Genomic DNA, 19,922 nt, shown 5'->3' with positions numbered 1-19,922 from the left:
CATCCTCCGCCCTTTCATTCTCTTTCACTCTTTCTTTGTTTCTCCCTTCAAGTCTGCCTGCTCCTCCATCCCAATATTCCTCTTCTGCTCTTTTGTTGCGTTGCACCTTTGTTCTGTCTCCCCCTCTCTATTTTAAACCTGTCACTTCCTGTGCAGCTCTTTCATTCCCCCTCTTCTTCTTTGTGCGTCTTTTTTCTGCGTGTCACATTAGAGGGGACACTTTTGGAGGGAATCTTCTTGCCGTTATCTCCATCACGTCCTGAAGCTGCTTCACATCTGCCTGTCTCCGGATGCTTTCATCCAAATCTACTCAGGATAATCTGCCTAACGTGATAGTTTGTATTTATAGTAGAGATGGTCCTCAGGGATTAACCACCCTGTCTGCCATTTAGGACATTTAGTTTTTGGTTTCATTCCTCCAAAGTTTGAGACATAAACCGGACTTTAATTTGTTCAGTGTCAACACTGTGACGTCATTGGCTGGATGTCGGCCATGTTGGCTGATTGAAATTTGCCCTGAATGGATTTTGTAAAAATTATACGGCGGTTTATACCTGTTCATAGTAATTTAATCGTTTTCAACCAAATCTACTGAACCTCCTCTGGGGAAATCACTTGAGTGAACAGTAAAATGTCATTGACTGTAATTAAAAAAATTAAATAATTTTGCCGAGCTGCCAGCTGCTTGTACAGCCAAAGTCTCTGGATCAGTCCTGAATGTTTTTGAGTTCACTGTGTTGACAGAATAAAGACAATCAGATATTTGGAGCTGATTTTTCATCATTAATGAGCAGAACTCCTGATCAGAAAGATAGAAACGACCCAAACACAGGAGAGGAACTTTTCTTTGGAGAAGGTTTGTAGAAGAATGTTTTTAGTTAGTTCTGGTTTTCTGATTCCAGAGAAGAGAGTCTGAACTGATCAGACAGAATCAGATAAATATGAGGAGACATCTTTTAAGAAGACTACCTCCTTTCTGTCTTCCTCATCTATCTTTTTTGTCTCTTCTGCATGTCTGGCTCAACATTCCCGGCTCTCCCTTCACTCCCATCCCTCAGCCCAATCATATCAAAGTACCTGCTTGGTTTTCCCTCGAACCGGTACACCTTCTCACTCCAGTCATCAAGGTCGGGGGATTGAATTTGTCCCAGAACCGTCATCGGGAGGATACCTGTTAGGAATCGGGGAATGAAAGCCAATAAAAAGGGTCCGAAAAAAAGCTTTTGCTTTGAATGAAATTACTCTTGAGTGCAAACGATCCCTGAAGTACAACCCAAATATGAAGAGTGAGAGAAGGAAGGAAATGTGGAGGCTTCTGTAAGGCGATAAGGAGGGCAGGGCCTCATTGGCCCACTTGGTCACGCTTCGACAGATATCCCCACATTAGAATCCCAAAAAAAGCCCAACACAGTGCTCTAATCTCTTTAGCCATGAAATCAGCTCTCTTTTAAAAATGGCTCCTGTTTATGAGCCCGTCAAACCTGGGAGCTAATTGTTTCATTCATGGCGTGTTGCTGGGCTACGTGATGGATTCATATTAGCGGGTTAATGTACTTTCATGTGGAAAGGCCCCCGGAGAGGAAATCCACTAAAAATACATTATAGAAAACCTTCGTTTTTCCAGCAACTTTACAGCGAGGCTGACAGATGGTACGAAACGCTAAATAAGTGATGTGGGCCGCAGCAAGAGGCTGCGAGCAGTCGACTGTGACGAGTGCAGTTTTAACAACACGAGCACGGCGCACTCGGGAGGTGGTGGAGGGACACCAGGTGGGACCGAAGGTTAGAAAAGACTGTCTGCGATCTGAGAGACGCCGCTTTGGAACCCTCAGACCAGCTGGTGAAATCCCTGAATTACAAATGTTTCCCGGAACATCCACTAGAGCCCAAAGGAGGGCAGAGCGGCGGCTTCGACAACGCACTGCTCCTGGATAAGTGAGGGTTAACGAGTACCAAAGAAAAAGACAAATAAATAAAAGGTGCTGCAGCGAAAAGCACGAGAACAGACTGCTGGACGCTGAGATCTGAGTCAGGCCATCCATCTTATCTGCAGGAGACTGAACCTAAGGCGGGCGTACACTGACGAATGATCTCCTGACCATCAGGAGTGAGATTGTACTGAAGTCTATGGGAAATTGTCCCTCCTCCGCCCTGAAGAGTTTATGGTTTCAGTCTGAAATACAACATGACAGATGGACCACCCAATCAGAAGAGAGGACAGAGTAGGTCAGATTGACATTTTCCTCCAACATATTAAATCAGGTTTATTTCCAGCAGAATTCATTTGGTGCCAATTTCATTCTCTCTAAAACAGTTTGATTATTTTAGGCATGAAAATCTTGGTAATCAAAAGGGTCAGGGGCCAAATCTACATTTCTGGTGATGTCCTGTTCTATCGTGTTCAGAGGAACTTTAAAGGTCTGGAGTTCAGTATGTTGGATCACTGAGCAAAGTGGAGGAAGTTCCCCACGTAGACCTTCCCCCTCCTGTAGTAAGAGCTGAAGAAACAAACCTTCATAACTGTAGACGATGAATCTGGTGTGTCCTGGTTGGTGGGGGTGGTCGTTCCTGTCACCGATGACGACCGTCAGCGTACTGGTGGAGCTCATTGGTGGGGAGCCGCTGTCAATCATGAGGATCGGGAGGAGATACTCCTTCTGCCGCTCGCGATCAAACGTGCGCAGTGCTGAGACGGCGGCACTGCCATTCCGAAAGTCAGTCAGATTGAAGTTAGTGGCATCTGAGGTGAGCATAAGGAGCCGAATGGAGAAGGGCCCACCATTCGTGGAGGTGTCGCGGTCAGTGGCGTGGAGGAGGAGGGAGGTTTTGTTCATCCGCACTGCCTGCGGTGCTGGCGTGTTCTCCCAAACAACCGGCTCATAGGTCACCTCGAACTCCGGCCCATTGTCGTTCACATCAAGCACAGTGACCATCACAATGGCGGTTCCTGTCAACGGCGGATTCCCCGCATCGATGGCGTGGACCATGACCCTGTGCTGCGAGATTTTCTCCCGATCCAGAGAATTGCCGACTACAACCCAACCGGACTGATCCACCAGGAACTGGTTGTAAGGGTTGGACTCTTGGGAGATGCTGTAAAAAAAACGTCCATTTTGCCCTGAGTCGAGATCAGAAGCTGTGACCTGAGCAACAATGGTTCCCACGGGCACATCTTCGGACAAGGCAGGCGACTCGTAGAATTGTGGGAAGAAGATGGGGGCGTGGTCATTGGAGTCTTCCACCTGAATGAGACAGAAGGCCAGACTGAAGTAGTCGGCATCCTCGGCCTTGAGGGTCAGATTGAAAGTCCTCTCGTGGGGCTTTTCAAAGTCGACCTTCTTCTTCAGTTTTATCACGCCACGTCTATTGACTTTGTCTGTTTCTACGAAAAACTTCCTGTCCTCGTCGCCGCCAACAATGCTGAAGGTCACCGCGGCGTTCTCACCTTCATCTCCATCCGTGGCAGAAACTACCACGACCTCGCTGTTTACTTCCAGGTCCTCGGTCACCTGACAGACACCAAAGGAACATGTTATTACTGATACTGGTGATGATGTTGACAGATGTTGACACTCCTTCTCCACAGGTTGACTCACCTGAGTTGTGTACACCCTCTGCGTGAACACAGGTGGGTGATCATTGACGTCGGAAACCACGATAGTGGCTGTTCCTGTCCCAGCTAATCCCCCTCCATCCCTGGCTTCCACCACCACCAGATACCGGTCCTCAGCCTCCCGGTCCAGGGACCGGAGAACCGTGTAGATGGTCCCCGTGGTGGCGTTGATGGAAAACAGGTTGAGGTTGATCTCATTTTGGACATTCTTGATGATGCTATAGGTCAGCATGGCGTTCTTGCCCTCGTTGGGATCGTCCAGGTCCATGGCGCGCATCTCCATGACGGAGGTGTCAGCCGGCGAGTTTTCAGGCACTTGGCCGACAAAACACCCGTCGACTTCCAGTGCGGGACATGGGAAGAAGGGGGCGTTGTCGTTGACATCTCGGACCTCTAACAGGACGTCGGCAAAACCAGTGAGTCCGGCCCCACCCTCATCCGTGGCGAGGACGAGGAATCTCCAGGCTGGTCGCTCTTCGCGGTCCAGACGCCGCTGAGCGTAGATTCTCCCCGTGCGTTCATTAATGGTGAATTCGCCCCCAGCGCCCTGGCCGTGGAGAGAGTAGCGAACAGCGGTTTGGTCGGCTTCTTGGTCAGGATCTGTGGCTGACACCTGCAGACATAACATTAAAAAAAAATATCATTCTGAAATGTGTTTCACCCTCTCTGATCCAAACCCAAACATTTGTCACTCAGGAAGTCTTGTTCTTTACTGAAGGAAGTCTAATACACAACAGCCATCATTACTGTTTACCTCTAAAAGTCCAGATGGTCTTGATTCACTGCTAATATAGTGAAAGCATCAAAGGTCACAGAGAGAACTGATGGCCTTCATTTTTATAAAAAAACTCACAAACACATCATCAGTTGATTGAAGCTTAAGCTGTAAACACCCAACAACACAATACCAGTGTTTCCAGGGGACACAAAAAGGTGAGACACCTGCTGGGGCACATTTGTTTTGAAGCTAAAGGCTTTGAATGATGAGTGTGTTGGGCCTTCAGGGCCACCGTAAACATCCCATCCTGCTGGAGATAAGACGAGCCTGCTGGCCCTCAGTCCCATTTTTTCACCCCAGCAACGTTCTGCCTCTTTAAAGGAAACGCCTGCTTTTTGTTCCTTTTTTTTTTTTTAAAGGTTTCTTATCAAATTGGTTGAATTGCTTTTTCATTACACAAAAATGTCGAGCCCAGCAAATAGGACATGAGGCGGGAAGCTGATTACGGGGCTCTGCAGCGCGGGAATAAACATTTCCTCGTCTGTTGCTTTGTCCTGTCTGCTTAATTAACCTGCCTTCCTGCTATCGCTCTGAATGAGCTGCCGCGGCGGCGACACGCGCTCTCTCACATCTGTCATCACGCCACACACTGCAATTAAAAGTTAATAGACACCTACAAACAGGGAAAAGTGCACTTTTTCCTCTCCTGCTCCCCTTTTCTCGGTGGAGGGTTTGTTTACAGAAGCCTTTGAAGTGAAGTTAACCCCCCACCGACTTCATTTGGCGCTTTGCGTTTCCTGACAACCCGATGCAGGTAGACAATGTTGAGGCAGAGCAGTCACGGCAGCACAGAGGCGGCTGACGCTCAGGTGAAGTCACAAAATATTCATTTCAAATTGGATCCCCGCTCCTCCTTCACCACAAAGCCCATTGAGAGAATTATAGAAATACAGAGCGCACATCAAATCAATTCCAGCAGGCGAGGGGAAGGCGGCCCGGGCCGGGGCCTCGGTGACACATGCCTCTCCCGCCATTTTAATCTGATTTAGCTCATCGGCGAATGCACATTACTGTGAATTACCGGAGGTAGGTGTGACAAAAAGGCAGAAGGAGGAGGAGGAGGAGGAGGAGGAGGAGGAGGGTTTGGCCGGCTGTTAGAACGGTGACCCTGGAACAGTTCCATCTGGATCAGACCGAAAATCTGAACCAAAAGCATCCATCCATCTTCTCTCCTGATCTCCAGCTCCCAGCATGCATCAGGAAGAGCAGGTAAATTCCTGGAGTTTGTTTTATGTATAAGGAAACACTTACTGCCCACTTTATTAGGTACAGTTGCTCAATATCTAATATCTAACAGGAAGAAAGTGAGCAGCCTTCATGTGGCGGTCCATCCGTGCACTCACTGACCTCCAGGATGAAAACAGGCAGCTGGGTGAGCTCCTCGGTCACGGCGGCGTGGTACTCTGTCTGGCTGAAGACTGGCGCCTCGTCGTTATGGTTGACGACCTGAACCACCACCAGCGTCTCGTTCTCCCACTTCCCGTCGGAGGCGACCAGACGGAGCTCGTAGCGCTGCTCCATCTCGTAGTCCAGCGGCTGAGCCACAAAGATGGTGCCCACCTCGGGCTCCACGTCGAAGGTGCCCATGGAGTTCCCAGACGTGATCTGGTAACGCAGTTTGCCGTTGGCACCTGTGAGGAAGAGGAGGAGGATGTTGAATCCTGGATGAGGCGGCTCTTATTGTGAAAGGATATGAGCAGATGAAGAGCACACATACGCACGCACGCACACACGCACACCGATGACCCTGTGTTGACAGCAGCAGCCTCTCTCACTCTGGGGCTCATTAAAGGCTCCTGATCTCCTCCTCTTCCTCTCACACCAGGAGAGCTAAGAACTGAAGAGAATCACATCTCTCCATCTTTCACTTCCTCCTCTCCTTTCCTCCCTTCTTTCCTTTCCTCTTCTTGTTTTTCCCCTCCATCCTTCTTCTCCCTTCGCTCCCTCTTCCCTTTCCTCCTCACCTTGATCTCCCTTTTATCTCCCCTGCTCCTAAACTCCTCTTCCCAGACCATTTTAATCCTCTTCCTCCTCTCTCCCTCATTTCCTTTCTTGCACACTTCCAACTTAAATTCATGCCTTCACTTCCTCTTTTCTTTGCCCTCCTCTTGCCTCATGAGTTGTGAAAAAGCCAACGCGCACACACACAGCGGCCTGTTCAGAGCCCAGAGGTAGGTCTGTCTTGGTCCGGCCCGGTCTCTGTTTACCGGCACGGAGGAGACTTTAGGAGACAAACACCATCTGTGGAGACATGGAGGACCTCCCTTACCACACTGGGGATTGTGTGTGTCTGTTTGTGTGACAGCGTGTGTCTTTTTAAGTGCGCTGGTCCGTCACAGCCTCTGAGCACGACCCATCATGACACTTATCGAGCAGCTGAGTGTGTGTGTGTGTTAGGGAATAACTCCAGCGGTTTTCGCCTCCAGCAGCCTCCCTAATGATCAGTCTGGCCATATGGTGTTGCCCTCTACACACACACACACACACACACACACACACACACACACACACACACACACACACACACACACACACACACACACACACACACACACACACACACACACACAGGGGGATAGGGCTGATTTAATTTGCAGCCTAGCAGGAGGTACAAAATTGAGATTAAGGTCAGATCTCTGCTCCTGGAGAGGCGGACCGGAGGGGAAAGTCGTCCCTGAGCGCCGGCTGCAGGTCGACACTCTGAAGGACTCTAAACTCGTTGCCAGAGAAACTTTCATTTCAGGGAATATCACATGTCACGGCCTCAGATGGCTGTGAGAGATACCGCAGCTTTTTGAAATTCAAGCGCCTGCACTACCCAGAAATCCCGTGTGGCGATGTCATTAAAGCAGCGTGTGTTACTTTTCCTCGGAGGGATGACAAACACGAGTCTCGCTTCATCTCAGGAAGGAAATTTTGGGACACATTTTTTCACCAAAATGACAAACTGGAGCCGTGAAACGACAGATAATGAACACAGCTGAAGCCTGACCAGTCACAGCAGCCTCAGCTCATTATGACTCATGTGCTCCAACAGGCCTGACGGTGTGATGGACCGCAGCAGTGCTTTCAGGTTTCAGTCCACAGCTGAAGCTCCCAAAAACAATATATCCTACATATCCCACAATCCAACTGGACCGGATCCTTCAGCGACTCCCTCCTCCTTTAAAAGTCAACGTAATGAAGCTGAAGATGATAAAACTAACAAATTCCATCCAGATGAAACACACATCACATGACATATTCACCTGCACACGAGCAAACAGGAAGCAGATTGTGCTTTTTACGACGAACGAGCATCGGCAAGAGGAAGACCGAGACTGATGACTGATGATGGTGATACGAGGCCGGACTCTGCAAGTAGATGTTAGATTTTACGGATGCCCCCTGAACTCCTCACATGGAGGCAACAATCAACAGATTTTATATTTACAGATTTCCCCTAAATGCCTCACGTGCAGGCTTACACTCGACATTACAATGAACAGATGTCCCCTGAATGCCTCACATGCTGTGTGTTGACACTCATCAGGGGGCAACACTTTGGGGGCTTTGGGGCAATAGACCATGTCTTCATGGGAGGTTAATAGTTGTCATTCTAAAATGCACCAATGTGTGAGGCCATCAGGGGCCCCAAACCTGCAGAGCCTCCTCCTGGCTGAGTAAATCATCATCATCATCAGTTCTCGTTATCACCCAGCCTCTGTGTGTGTCTGTGTGTGTTTACTAAACCCTGGGGTGACACTAAACTCAAACACCAAACTCAGCGGAATAAAAAAAAGCCTTGATCTCATTACCAGACGCACTTAGTTCGGCAAATTTTCCACTCGGAGGACCAGAGAACACGACGGGTGACGAAAGTCGCTGCGCCTAATCAGCTTTGGGATGGGGAGGGGGGAGTGGAGTGGTAATCTGAACCCCCCCCTCCACCTGCCCTTCACCCCACCTCTGATTATCCCAACAAACAGCGACTTAAACTGGAATAAACGCTGCAGTTTTACGGAGCGACTCCTCGATGTGAGTCTGATGTCGTTTTGTGTGCGTTGACCTTTTACACACAGACAAAAGGTCAGGTGTCAGCTGTGGTCATAGCACACACACACAAAGCCAAGGTGACGGTGCAGACGGAGAATAAAATCAGGTTGAAGGTTTAACTCTGAGGAGTTTGATTCTTTCACACACACACACACACACACACACACACACACACAGCTGGTAGGCTGTTTCAGTGTGTGGATTAAAAATAAAATCTCACATTTTTTCATGTCAAACTCTACTCACAGTTCTAACAAAATATTTTTCCTTCTTAAAAAACAAATTTAATTTAATAATTTTCTACATTTTCTGCCTGGAATTTGAACCAAATTGCTGTTGGGTGCTCTTCTTGTCTGCGTGGCGACAGCGAGTGGCCCATAAAACCAGATTAGAACGAACAATCAACATAATCCGGACCTGTTTCAGTCCTGTAACGCACAACATGTTGGACCAGGATCTATTTCTTTCAGACAGAAGATGACGATGATGAAGATGCAGAAATGTTCCTCCACCCCCCGACCCCCCACCTCCACTCACAGTGCTGATTCAGCAGGATCCAGGATTTAGGTTTTAGTTAACCTCACTAACACCAACACCCCCCCATACCTGGGGGATCTTGGGAGGTTGGGAGCTAAGACCGAGGGTTCTCTGGACCCCCCCGGGGCTCGAGGGGGTCCAATGGTGCTTGTTAATAACCACAGGCTGTCCCAGACGAGACAAACTGGGGATAAAGCATCAGTGTTTGGGGTGGGGGGTCCTCCTCAGTTCGCTATCTTGGCGTTTCTTAATCCCATTCAGCATCTTCCTGAACCTCACAGGGATCCGTCCGAGGGGAAAAAAAACATGAAATCTAGAACAACCACCCGCACGTTACCACAAAATAAACACATTAAAATCAGCAACACAGCCACGCAGTGTATGTGTAAAATGACAAACGTCACGGAGCAGAGACACAGCAGCTCACAACAAATACAAAATGAGAATCAAATGAAGAACCAGAGCTGTGCACAAAAACACTCTTTACCTCCTGTGATTTATTCAGTCCGTTCGCTCTGAGCTCACACAGCTGAACACTGAGCAGCTAAAACTGAATTAAAGTCAGATGATTTCAGATATTATGAAGTATGTCAAGATTATTATCACATATAAAACATACAGGCTGATAAATATCAACTCAACAAATCATATTGTTTTATATTAAAAAAAATATATGAATAAGTTAAAATATGGACCTCTAATATAACATCTGTGACAGTTTCTGATATGATAGAAAAACTGAAACATGTTCTCCCATTCAGTGAAACGAACACAGAGACAATAGATCCAGCTCAGTCAGAGAGAGCTACACACTGTGTGTGTCGAACTGCTACACACACACGACAACACAACACAAGGAGCCAATTTAATCTGTTTGTCTGGTGTGAGCACAAATTAGCATTGGAGCTAGCCTCCTTGGAATAATGATCTGCACTCATGCTGTTGTGTCATTAGCATGAATCACAGGACCTGCTCAGGCTTCATGAGCCGTGTGATGACTGTTGCTCATTGATGATGCTTTTTATTTGTCTTTTTCTGCTGAGTCACACGATCACGTCTTCAACTTTGTCTTTAACGACAGAGAGAGAAACAAAGATCTCAGACTACGGCCCGCTCTCATTAGTGAACCTTCTCGTCTGTATTTTTAACAAATAGAGTAAACGGCTGAATCTGGAAACTTGATCAAATTACGAGGGAAAGTTTGTGGAAATGAGACCACAGGAGAGGAGTGTTTGGAAGTCAGCAGGAATCTCCAGAGAGGAGGAGGATGAAGCTGCCGAGTGTCAGACAGTATGAGCGTAGGAGAAGGGAAAAAATAAAGGTTGAAGATTAAAAAGAAGAAAATACACAATAAGACGTCACTCTCCTTTCTGAGTAAAGAAAACCCCCCAAGACTCCGACTCAACAACAACAGACGCCATTAAGAAAGAGGGGGGGGGGGGAGACAGAGGGAGAGAGAGAGGGAGAGACAGAGGGAGGGAGGGAGAGAGAGAGAGAGGGAGGGAGGGAGAGGGAGAGAGAGAGGGAGAGGGAGGGAGAGAGAGAGGGAGGGAGAGAGACGGAGAGAGAGAGGGAGAGAGGGGGAGAGACAGAGGGAGGGAGGGAGAGAGAGAGAGAGGGAGAGGGAGGGCGAGAGAGAGGGAGGGAGAGAGACGGAGAGAGAGGGAGAGAGGGGGAGAGAGAGGGAGAGGGAGGGAGAGAGAGAGGGAGGGAGAGAGGGGGAGAGAGAGAGATGGAGAGAGGGGGAGAGGAGAGAGAGAGAGAGGGAGGGAGAGAGAGAGAGAGAGGGAGAGAGAGGGAAGAGGAGAGAGCGAGAGGGAGAGAGAGAGGGAGAGAGTGAGAGAGAGCGAGAGGGAGAGAGAGAGGGAGAGAGCGAGAGGGAGAGAGAGGAGGAGAGAGAGAGGGAGAGGGAGGGCGAGGAGAGAGGGAGGGAGAGAGAGAGGGAGAGAGGGAGGGAGAGAGAGGGAGGAGCGAGAGGGAGAGAGAGAGGGAGAGGGAGGGGAGGAGAGAGGAGAGGGAGAGAGAGGGAGAGAGAGAGGAGAGAGAGGAGGGAGAGAGAGAGATGGAGAGAGGGGGGGGAGAGAGAGAGGGAGGGAGAGAGAGAGAGAGAGGGAGAGAGCGAGAGAGAGAGGGAGGGAGAGACAGAGGGAGGGAGAGGGAGAGAGAGAGAGGGAGAGAGCGAGAGGGAGAGAGCGAGAGGGAGAGAGAGGGGAGAGGGAGGGAGAGAGACGGAGAGAGAGAGGGAGAGAGGGGGAGGGAGAGAGGGAGGGAGAGAGAGAGAGAGAGAGGAGAGAGAGCTGAGGAGAGAGAGAGGGAGGGAGAGAGAGAGAGAGAGAGAGAGAGAGGGAGAGGGAAGGAGAGAGAGAGGGAGAGGGAGGGAGAGAGACGGAGAGAGAGAGGGAGAGAGAGGGGAGAGAGAGAGGGAGAGAGGGGGAGAGAGAGAGGGAGAGAGCGAGAGAGAGAGGGAGGGAGAGCGAGAGGGAGAGGGAGGCTGTGCTGTTGTTTTCTTCCTCCTGCTGTTTATTGGTTTAGAGCAGAAGAGGAAGAGGAACGAGGGACAAACATCAAAACTGTCGACCTCAAGGGAGCAGCAGTGCTCACTAACAAGCTGTGACAGCAAGAGAAGAAGAGGAGGAGAGGAGGAGAGGAGGGGAGGAGAGAAAGAGAGAAGGAGGAGAGGAGGAGAGGAGGAGAGAAAAGAAGGAGAGAAGGAGGGGAGGAGAGGAGGAGGAGGAGAGAGGAGAGGAGAGAAGAGGAGGAGAGAAGGAGAGAAGGAGGGGAGGAGAGGAGAGGAAGAGAGGAGAGGAGAGGAAGAGAGGAGGGGAGGAGAGGAAAGAAGGAGAGAAGGAGGAGAGGAGAGGAAGAGAGGAGAGGAGAGGAGGAGGAGGAGGGGAGGAGAGGAAAGAAGGTGGGAATGAGACGAGGAGAGGAGAGGAGTTAAGTGACAGAGCAAGCTCATTGTCACCTTCATCTTCGTCGTTGGCGGTGACGGTGATGAGAGCGAAGCCGACCTCCTTGTCTTCCTCCACGCTGACCTCATACGCCAGCTGGGCGAACGCCGGGGCGTTGTCGTTGACATCCGTGACGAAGATCCTGACGTACGCTGTGTCTGATGGGACAACGCAGAGTTTACTCAACACATCTGATGTGTGTGTGTGTATGTGTGCGTCTGTTGTATTACCAGTGTTGGGCTGCCCCTGCTGACCCGGCCGGGCCGACTCGGACCCGTCCTGCGACTGCACCTCGATCAGGTATGAGGCTTTCTGCTCGCGATCGAAGGACGCTCGGGTGGTGATGACACCGCTCCGCTGGCCGATGCTGAAGAACTGCGAGTCTCCGCTCTCATCCTTCAGGATCGCATATTGGACCTGAGGAGGGAGGAGGGAGTGAGGAGGAGGGGGCCAAAGGTCAAAAAGAAAAAGGGTGGAAAGGAGGGGAGGAGAAAAGTAGTCTGTGCAGATTTCTCACCATCCCGTGAAGACCTGAGTCCAGATCCGTGGCCGACACCTGGACCACCGAGGTGCCAATCTCCGCCCCCTCAGGAACCGTAGCCTCGTAGGTGGATGACAGGAAGAAGGGGACGTTGTCGTTGACGTCTGATGATGGAGAGAAAGAGCAAAATAAACATATTATTCTTTCAGATTTTGTCTTTTTGTTGTTGTTGTCGTTTTGTTGTTCAAGGATCTGGCAGGAACAAACAAACAGGCTGTCACGTCCATGAAAGCTGATTAAACTGGATTAAAAAGTGACTGACAGAGAAAAGGGAGAAATAAACAGACAGAAGAAAAGTTTGTGTTTTGCAGCAGAAAAGGGGATTAAAAAGCCAGACAGACGAAGACAGAGCTGCCGTCTGTCCTGACGTCAGGTTGGACGGTGTCTCTGAGTTATTAGTTAGGAATTATCTTCCAAACACCCCGAAGAGTCCACAAAGCAGCTTGTCAGCTCACTTTCAAGCTCCACTAAGCTAATTACAGCATCCGATGTGGGTTTGTTCAAAGCCAATCAAAGTCAGGGAGGAAGTGCTTTCCGTCTCTGCCCGCCTACGGACGCTGATTGGAAAATGAGTCACTGCTGAAATGAGGCGTCATGGAGCTCAAACCGCCACCAGCTGCTGATGCTGCTTCCTTCTCGTGTGTGTTTGTGTGCGTTAGTTTTTGGTTTGTTACCGCACTTCATTATTCTTATTGTGCCGCTCATTATGGCGGACTTCCTGTCTTCTCCTGGTCGAACCCACCACCCCAGGTCGTGACCCTGGAGGTCTGGGCTCCTCTAAACCGCTGAAGCTGGAGCAAGTCCTGAGCAGCAGATCAAATTGGCTGACACCAGCCACCAGAGCCAATAAGAGGCGTGACTCTCGATGTCACTACCAAAGATGGAGGATGAGAATCAGGGCTCGTTTCGACTTTAAAATAAGTGTAAACAGCTCCAGCAAGTCAAAACGGTAAACATATAATTTTATTATTTCTTCTCTTGAATATATGAGTGAATGATTGTTTTGGTGAGGAGCGTGTGCAGCCTCTGTCAACTCACCTGTCACGTTGACGTAGACGGTGGTGAAGGACGCCAGCGGCACGGCAGCAACGTTCTGCACCCGCACCCTGAGGGTGAAGAAGCGGGTCGTCTCGTAGTCGAGGTTCTCAGCCACCAGGATGGACGCCGAGCCGTCCGCCCGGTTCGGCTTGATGTAGAAACGCACCGGCATGTTGGTCTCTGGCACCTGGCCCTCCTCCAGGTTATAGGTCACACGGGGGTCGCCGAGCGGAGACGTGGCCTTGATGGTCTGACAGGAGACACGTGGCAACTATTTATTACTCCAGAAACACACCAGACACACACTTCCTGTCTGCCTTCCCACGAGGTCAGCAGAGAGGAACAGGAAATAATATTAACGCCACACACCTGGTGACAGCAGCCAATCAGGTCTCACTGTGAGTTTAATAACGCACACCTGCCTGAATCATAAATAGATGTTCCTTTCACAATAAAAGCAGCTATTGAAAATGTGTAATTACCTTAAAATTAGATTTGGGCCAATCAAAACTCGCCGAATAGGATTATTGTCTGGGTAAAGATGGAGGTCCTTCAGGGACGACCTCAGACCGCCAGGACTTTGGCCCCTGAAGGTCCCCGGGGCCCCATTTTCACCACTGACTCCTGCTGACACGCTGCAGATAATGGACGTGTCCTTCTGGACTTCTGAAGGCTTTCAAGTCTGACGTTCGTATTGATTAGTGTCCTCTCCGTCCAGACTGTTTTGGGGGATCACATTTAACTCTTTGTTCAACATCTTTCTCATTCATTTACTAATATCAATCTATTCAAAGTATCTAATTATGGATTTGTATGGACCACACATAAATGTGGACCAGGACTCTGGATCTGTCTTCACACATGACCAACAACATGAGGCTTCAGATCAGTCCAGTTCAGTCTTTCTATGGACAAGAAGCAGAGCAGAACTTCTACCACCTAAAAAGGTTCAGTTTCTGCCTTGCTGACGTTTTTGAATGTGTGAATTTGCTGGAAAATATGTGTTTGGACCTCTGTGTGTGTCTGTGTGTTGTCCTGACCTGGACATCCAGCCCAGCTTTTAAGACTCGTGTTATTCTCTTGGCAGTAGATTAGGCTGACCTTAGAGACTGTGTGTGTGTCTGTGTGTGTGCAAGCAGCATCACTCAGCCACAGAAAACACAATCATCGCCTGGCAAGGCTGGGAGTGTGTGATCAGGAAGGACATAACCCTTAAAAGCTGTCTCACACACTCACACAGACACACACAGACACACACCATGTGTTATAATGACGATTTCCATTTGACCAAAAGAGGGAATTTCAGGGCAGATTCTGCTCCCTCTTCGTTATATCCAACATGATTGATGGCTTCGTTCTCCACAGTGGTTTGTGAGCGCTCTGATCCCCGACAGTTCAGAGCAGGGTTAGCCTAGCTTAGCACAAAGACTGGAAACAAGGAGAAGCTGTTAAAAAAGAGGACAAAAATAAAAATCACCTTCCCTTGAACGTCGTCGTCGGTGCCACCAGAGGTGACATGTTCCCTCACTGAGGAACACTGAGTGGGAAACGCTGTCAGCCATTTCCAACACAAAAACCCCATCAGTCCTCCATTTGCCCCCCCCCCCCCGCTGTGTTTACCTGACACTTAGCATGTCAGGAGGTCATACCTCACGTGTACGTAGAAAAACAAGCACAAGCCCAAAGTGGAGAGCAAAAACACAGACAGCTGAATTATCACTTTAAATTTGTCACAATCTGAACCAACAGTCCAGTTTCGTGTCAGGTAGAGTCCGCCGTCCTCGGGAAGAAGGGCGCCAACGTGCCTGGCAGCAGGCCGAAGGGCGGCGGAGCGGGAAGAACCAGCGCTAATGACTAATCATCTCATTAGATGTGAGCGCCGGCGGAGAACAGCTGGTACCGAGTGTGTGACTCAGCAGCTGGATCGCAGATCATCCTGTCAGCTCCACAGGCTAACAGTTAGCAGGCGGCTGCTAATTCTGATGCCGTGATGGCGGCCATATTGCGAGTTTCACCTGAGGGCGGTGTGAGCTCACATTATTGTGTCATTTCACATTTCACCGCAGATAACACAACTTCATTAGCAGAAGAGATGAAACACTGAGGAAGTTTGGATTTATGATTCAGTCTGAAGGAGCTATTGGTACGTTGAGCTGTCAACTCGGACTAGTTGGTTAGCGGGCTAACTTCTACAGAAAAACAGCAGTGATGGAAGCTAAACAAGAGTTAGCATTGGCCTGAACATACAGCATTTCTTCTGTACTGGACTATAAAGAGCTGCTAATGCTAACGCTAGCTCTAATCTACTGTTTCTAATTTAGCTAATTTAACACCTCGACTCTTTAAGCTGCTCACTTTGATGCTGTAACTGTCTGTGCACCAGATTTTGGTAAATGAGCGTTGTTGTTTTAGCTAATGTGTCCTCTGAGCTCCTACTTCGATAAATCAGACAGCACCAACAAGTTTTCCTCTGCTTTGAAAACGCGTGAAAAGTGACTCATTTCACATTTTCTTTCTTTCTCTCATTTTCGGAGGGAAAGTCAGAAGAGACATCGTCAACAGGAAGCAGCATGAAGTCAGCTGATGATGAGACTATTAGAACGGGAACCCTGCAAACTCACTACAGCCTATTTACACACAGACACACACAGAGCAGCTCCCACCTCTGCAGCGTCTCCCTCCTTCTACCTCGTTAACGATGTAATTAACAGACCTTATTAACGCTGCTAAATTTAAAACAACAGATCCTCCTCAGTGCTATTAACACAGCGGAGGAAGAGGAGGAGACTCTTCTGCCATTTTGGATGATATTTATAGGTTGTTACTGCGACTGAACTGACAACAAACTGTTTTCATGTTATCTGGAGGGAATATAAAAAAAATCCAGGGGTGTGGCATCAACAGCAGGAGACGAGTTACATCATGGACATTACAGGATTCAGTCCGTCTGTCCAGGATCCAAAAGTCACAAAGATATCACCGTTTTTTTCTGCCTCATTTGAGTCTCACAACTTCACCCAGAAGAAGCTGTAAGAATAAATGATTGAATTGAAGAAATAAAGACAGAAGAATGGATGAAGTGAAGCAAGGAGCAGTAGGAGTAAAAGAATTAAACATGAATAAACCTCAAGTCTCAAAAATCTCAAGTGGGTGGAAACGTATTCATTCCTTCATTCATCCATCCACCTTCTATCTGATCCGTTTCCGGGTCACTGGGGGTTCTGGAGCCAATCCCAGCTCACCCTGGACGGGTCACCAGTCCATCACAGAGACAGACAGACCTACAGACAGTTTAGAGTCACCCATGAACCCAAACAGGATGTCTTTGGAGGCCCCAGGCCAGGAACCCAACAAGGACCTCCTTGTTCTACACATTCTGATCCGATTCTGTCCTCTGATTGGCTGGCTGGATCGGACAGTCGGTCCAGGTTGAGCGGGGCTTTGGGGGGGCGGTGCCTACTTTGTTTTTGTGACATCAGAAGTCCTGACAGCTACTTCCAGACTGTGTGGGCCATTAACATCACAGCTGACTCCCCCCTCCTCCCCCCTGCAGCCTCTGCTGGGTTAAACACGGTGTGTTTCTCTGTCCATTATGACTGCAGTGTAATTATCCCCCTCTCCTGTCAATCACCTCTGACAGAGGAAACTGTGGGAGTGACAACGTCCAATCAGCATCATCGACATCATCATCCTTTTCCACAATGATGTGTGGTCGACAAGGAGGTGGAGGAAAGATTTCATAGAGCACAGCTTCACCGTCAAAAACACACAAGATTACACACGCGCCCTACAACAGTTTGAAACCCGACTAACCTCCATGGAATTGAGCAGCTGGAGGGTAAAAACTCCTCCACCTTCTAAACCAGCGGCTTAGGAAAAGAGAGCAAATTAGGATGGAGGGATCAAACGAGAGAAAAATCCCCAGCGGCGTATGTTGGAGTCAGTCAGGTGAGACGGACTCCTGTGGCGGGATTGTTGTTTGCTCGGCAGAAAATGTTTGGAAGCGCTCGAGCTAAACATGCTGACACCGACAGAGAGAGAGAGAGATGGATGGAGGAGAGAGCGAAGAAGAAGAAGAAGAAAGTGTTTCCAGACAGCTCAGGGTGCTCTGTGGAAAAAGATGCAGGACGACGGAGGGCTGGCTCAAACATTCCTCTCTTTACGTGACACAGTCGGCCTTAGAACACTCAGAAGAAGAAGAGCAGTACGGAAGTCACCAAAACAAAGATTTTCAGATGTGCTTCCTGCCCGGTGACTCACCACGATCTTGGCGTCTCGGACGGTGTTCTCTGGGACGGTCACCCAGTACTCCGGCTGCTCCCAGAGCGGCGGCTGGTTGTGGACGTTGGTGATGATGACGGTCAGCTCCACAGAGCTGCTGCGGCTCCCTCCGTCCGAGGCCACGATCTGCTGGTTGATCCTGGACGTCTGCAGGGACGGAGAACGGGTTTATCCAGAGCTGACGGTAATAAAACTGCAGGACCACATTTCTAAAGGAAGGATTTAATTTAAAGTTCACCAGCAAAACCAAGCAGATTGTTCATCACTGAATTCTGTTGTGATTTGACGGGTGAATTTTCAACACTCGTCAAAACAAATAAACATTCAAGCAGAGAAAAAAGAAAAATGTTAAAATGTTGATCTTGAACAAAGAAGCGGTGGGGGGGTCTGCCTTTGCTAAATTATTGACTGAAGTGTCATTTAAAGAGGCAGAGAAAAAGAACAGAGAGGAAGCGACGACAGTCACAGAAGAAGAGTTTCACTTTGACTTTGTACAAAGAAAACAAAATGCACACAAGCATGACTTTTATTCTCCTGAGTGGAAACAGAAATACAACCTTGATGTCAAGATTACAACTAAATCCATATAAATATGTCTTTACTGCACACGAGGGGGGAACTGAATGAAACTTTCCTGATTACATGATTTTATAAACTATAATTAAACTCCCTCATTAAAATGTGCCTCACCTGAATAAATCAGTAAAATTCATCCATTAATTTCAATATTCAGTCAATATTCCACATTTGACTACACCTAAATTCAGCTCCATAAAAAGTGAAAGTGTGTTGAAGTCTATGGGGGAAAGGCCCTACTTCTCACTATATTTATATACTATAGACAGTTTCAGAGAGTAAAACTGTCTCAGTCTCTTCACTACTTCTCTCCCTGGAAACAGACGGACTCATAAACACGGAGCGGAACAGAAACAGAGCGCGTGTATGCAAAAATACATGAACTCACCTAAAGCTACAACAACATGCACACACAGACACACACTGAGCTCCCAAACATGTTAGCTGTTATTAAACAGCACAGCTCTCTGCTGCCATGTTGATTTATGCAGAGATATTATCAACAGAGTTGATACGGGTGTGAATATATTAGCTGTTTGTGTGTGTTCTTGTGTGTCGGTCTTTGTGTTTTCAGAAGATGAAAACCACATTTAGGAAGTGAGGATATTTCAAAAACGTTTTTTTGACAGAGGTGACATTAAAATCCAGTCAACGTGCTTCTGACCTGTGAGATCGGGTGGTTGACATAAATCCAGCCAGTACTGGGGTTTATGTGCAGGTACGCTGGCTTCTGACTGGACAGTGAGTAGGTGATGGCCGCGTTGCTCCCTTGGTCATCATCGTGTGCCGCCGCTCGCAGGAAACTAGTCCCCACTGGCGTGTCCTCTCGAAGGAAGTCTGAGAGGGAACAAAGAGTCATAAAAGAGATCATGAATAAAATGAACTGAAGGCGGACTGCTAACTTCAGCCCCACCGCCTGGTCACATGACCTGTGCTATCAGATGGAAACAGCCTCCGTCCTGATTGAACATGTTCTGTGATGGTAAGCAGATATTAGAATAATGGTGAGGCAGCGCTGTGTTGTGTCAGCAGTGTGTCTCCTCATTGTGTCATTTCTCCGGTCTCACTCTGCAAAGTCAACAGATGCATTTTTTTTTGGGTGGGGGTAAATTTATGAATATAACCTCCAATCCTGCTGACTGTGACACGTGTCAGCGCCGATCACAAAACAAAAACGAGGAGCGGAGAGGAGAAATACTGCATTTCAAGCATAATGCCAGTACTAATGTCTCTGGGACATCTGTGGCTCTCTGGATATGTTTCAGCTGGAGATGTGTCGGATCCTGCTGAGTTGAGTACGACAAACCAGCAGAAGCAAACACAGATAGAACACTTATTTCTTTTATAGATTTTATTGATTTAAAAGAAGTCTACTGTACTTTACTTTTCTAACGGTCTTCTATCAGCCCAACCAATTACAAATAAATAAATCTTTACTTTTAATTCATAGCAGCAAGGATCAGTCGGCATTGTGATAAAATATCAAATTAAACTCGCAGTGTTAGTTATGCATCATTTTTGTCTTCACTTCATTTATAAAGCAGCATATTCCATACAACAGATAAATCTGGA

General features: G+C 48.3%; 1 protein-coding gene across 1 annotated transcript in view; it reads right to left on the bottom strand.

The window, feature by feature from the left end:
• The window catches only part of LOC115044697 (neural-cadherin), a 43,349-nt gene that overhangs the window by 12,860 nt on the left and 10,567 nt on the right, over positions 1 to 19,922 (bottom strand). The window contains 10 exon segments of the mRNA XM_029503854.1: positions 1,078 to 1,171; positions 2,513 to 3,509; positions 3,597 to 4,226; positions 5,739 to 6,022; positions 11,929 to 12,072; positions 12,145 to 12,331; positions 12,432 to 12,559; positions 13,494 to 13,743; positions 17,754 to 17,921; positions 19,015 to 19,187. Coding sequence (XP_029359714.1) covers positions 1,078 to 1,171; positions 2,513 to 3,509; positions 3,597 to 4,226; positions 5,739 to 6,022; positions 11,929 to 12,072; positions 12,145 to 12,331; positions 12,432 to 12,559; positions 13,494 to 13,743; positions 17,754 to 17,921; positions 19,015 to 19,187 — 3,055 coding nt within the window.

The sequence above is a fragment of the Echeneis naucrates genome, chromosome 6 (assembly GCF_900963305.1).
Source record: "Echeneis naucrates chromosome 6, fEcheNa1.1, whole genome shotgun sequence".
In the NCBI taxonomy this organism is placed as follows: domain Eukaryota; kingdom Metazoa; phylum Chordata; class Actinopteri; order Carangiformes; family Echeneidae; genus Echeneis; species Echeneis naucrates.
Note: the sequence above shows the minus strand (reverse complement) of the source record. Positions and strands in the feature narration are given on the sequence as shown.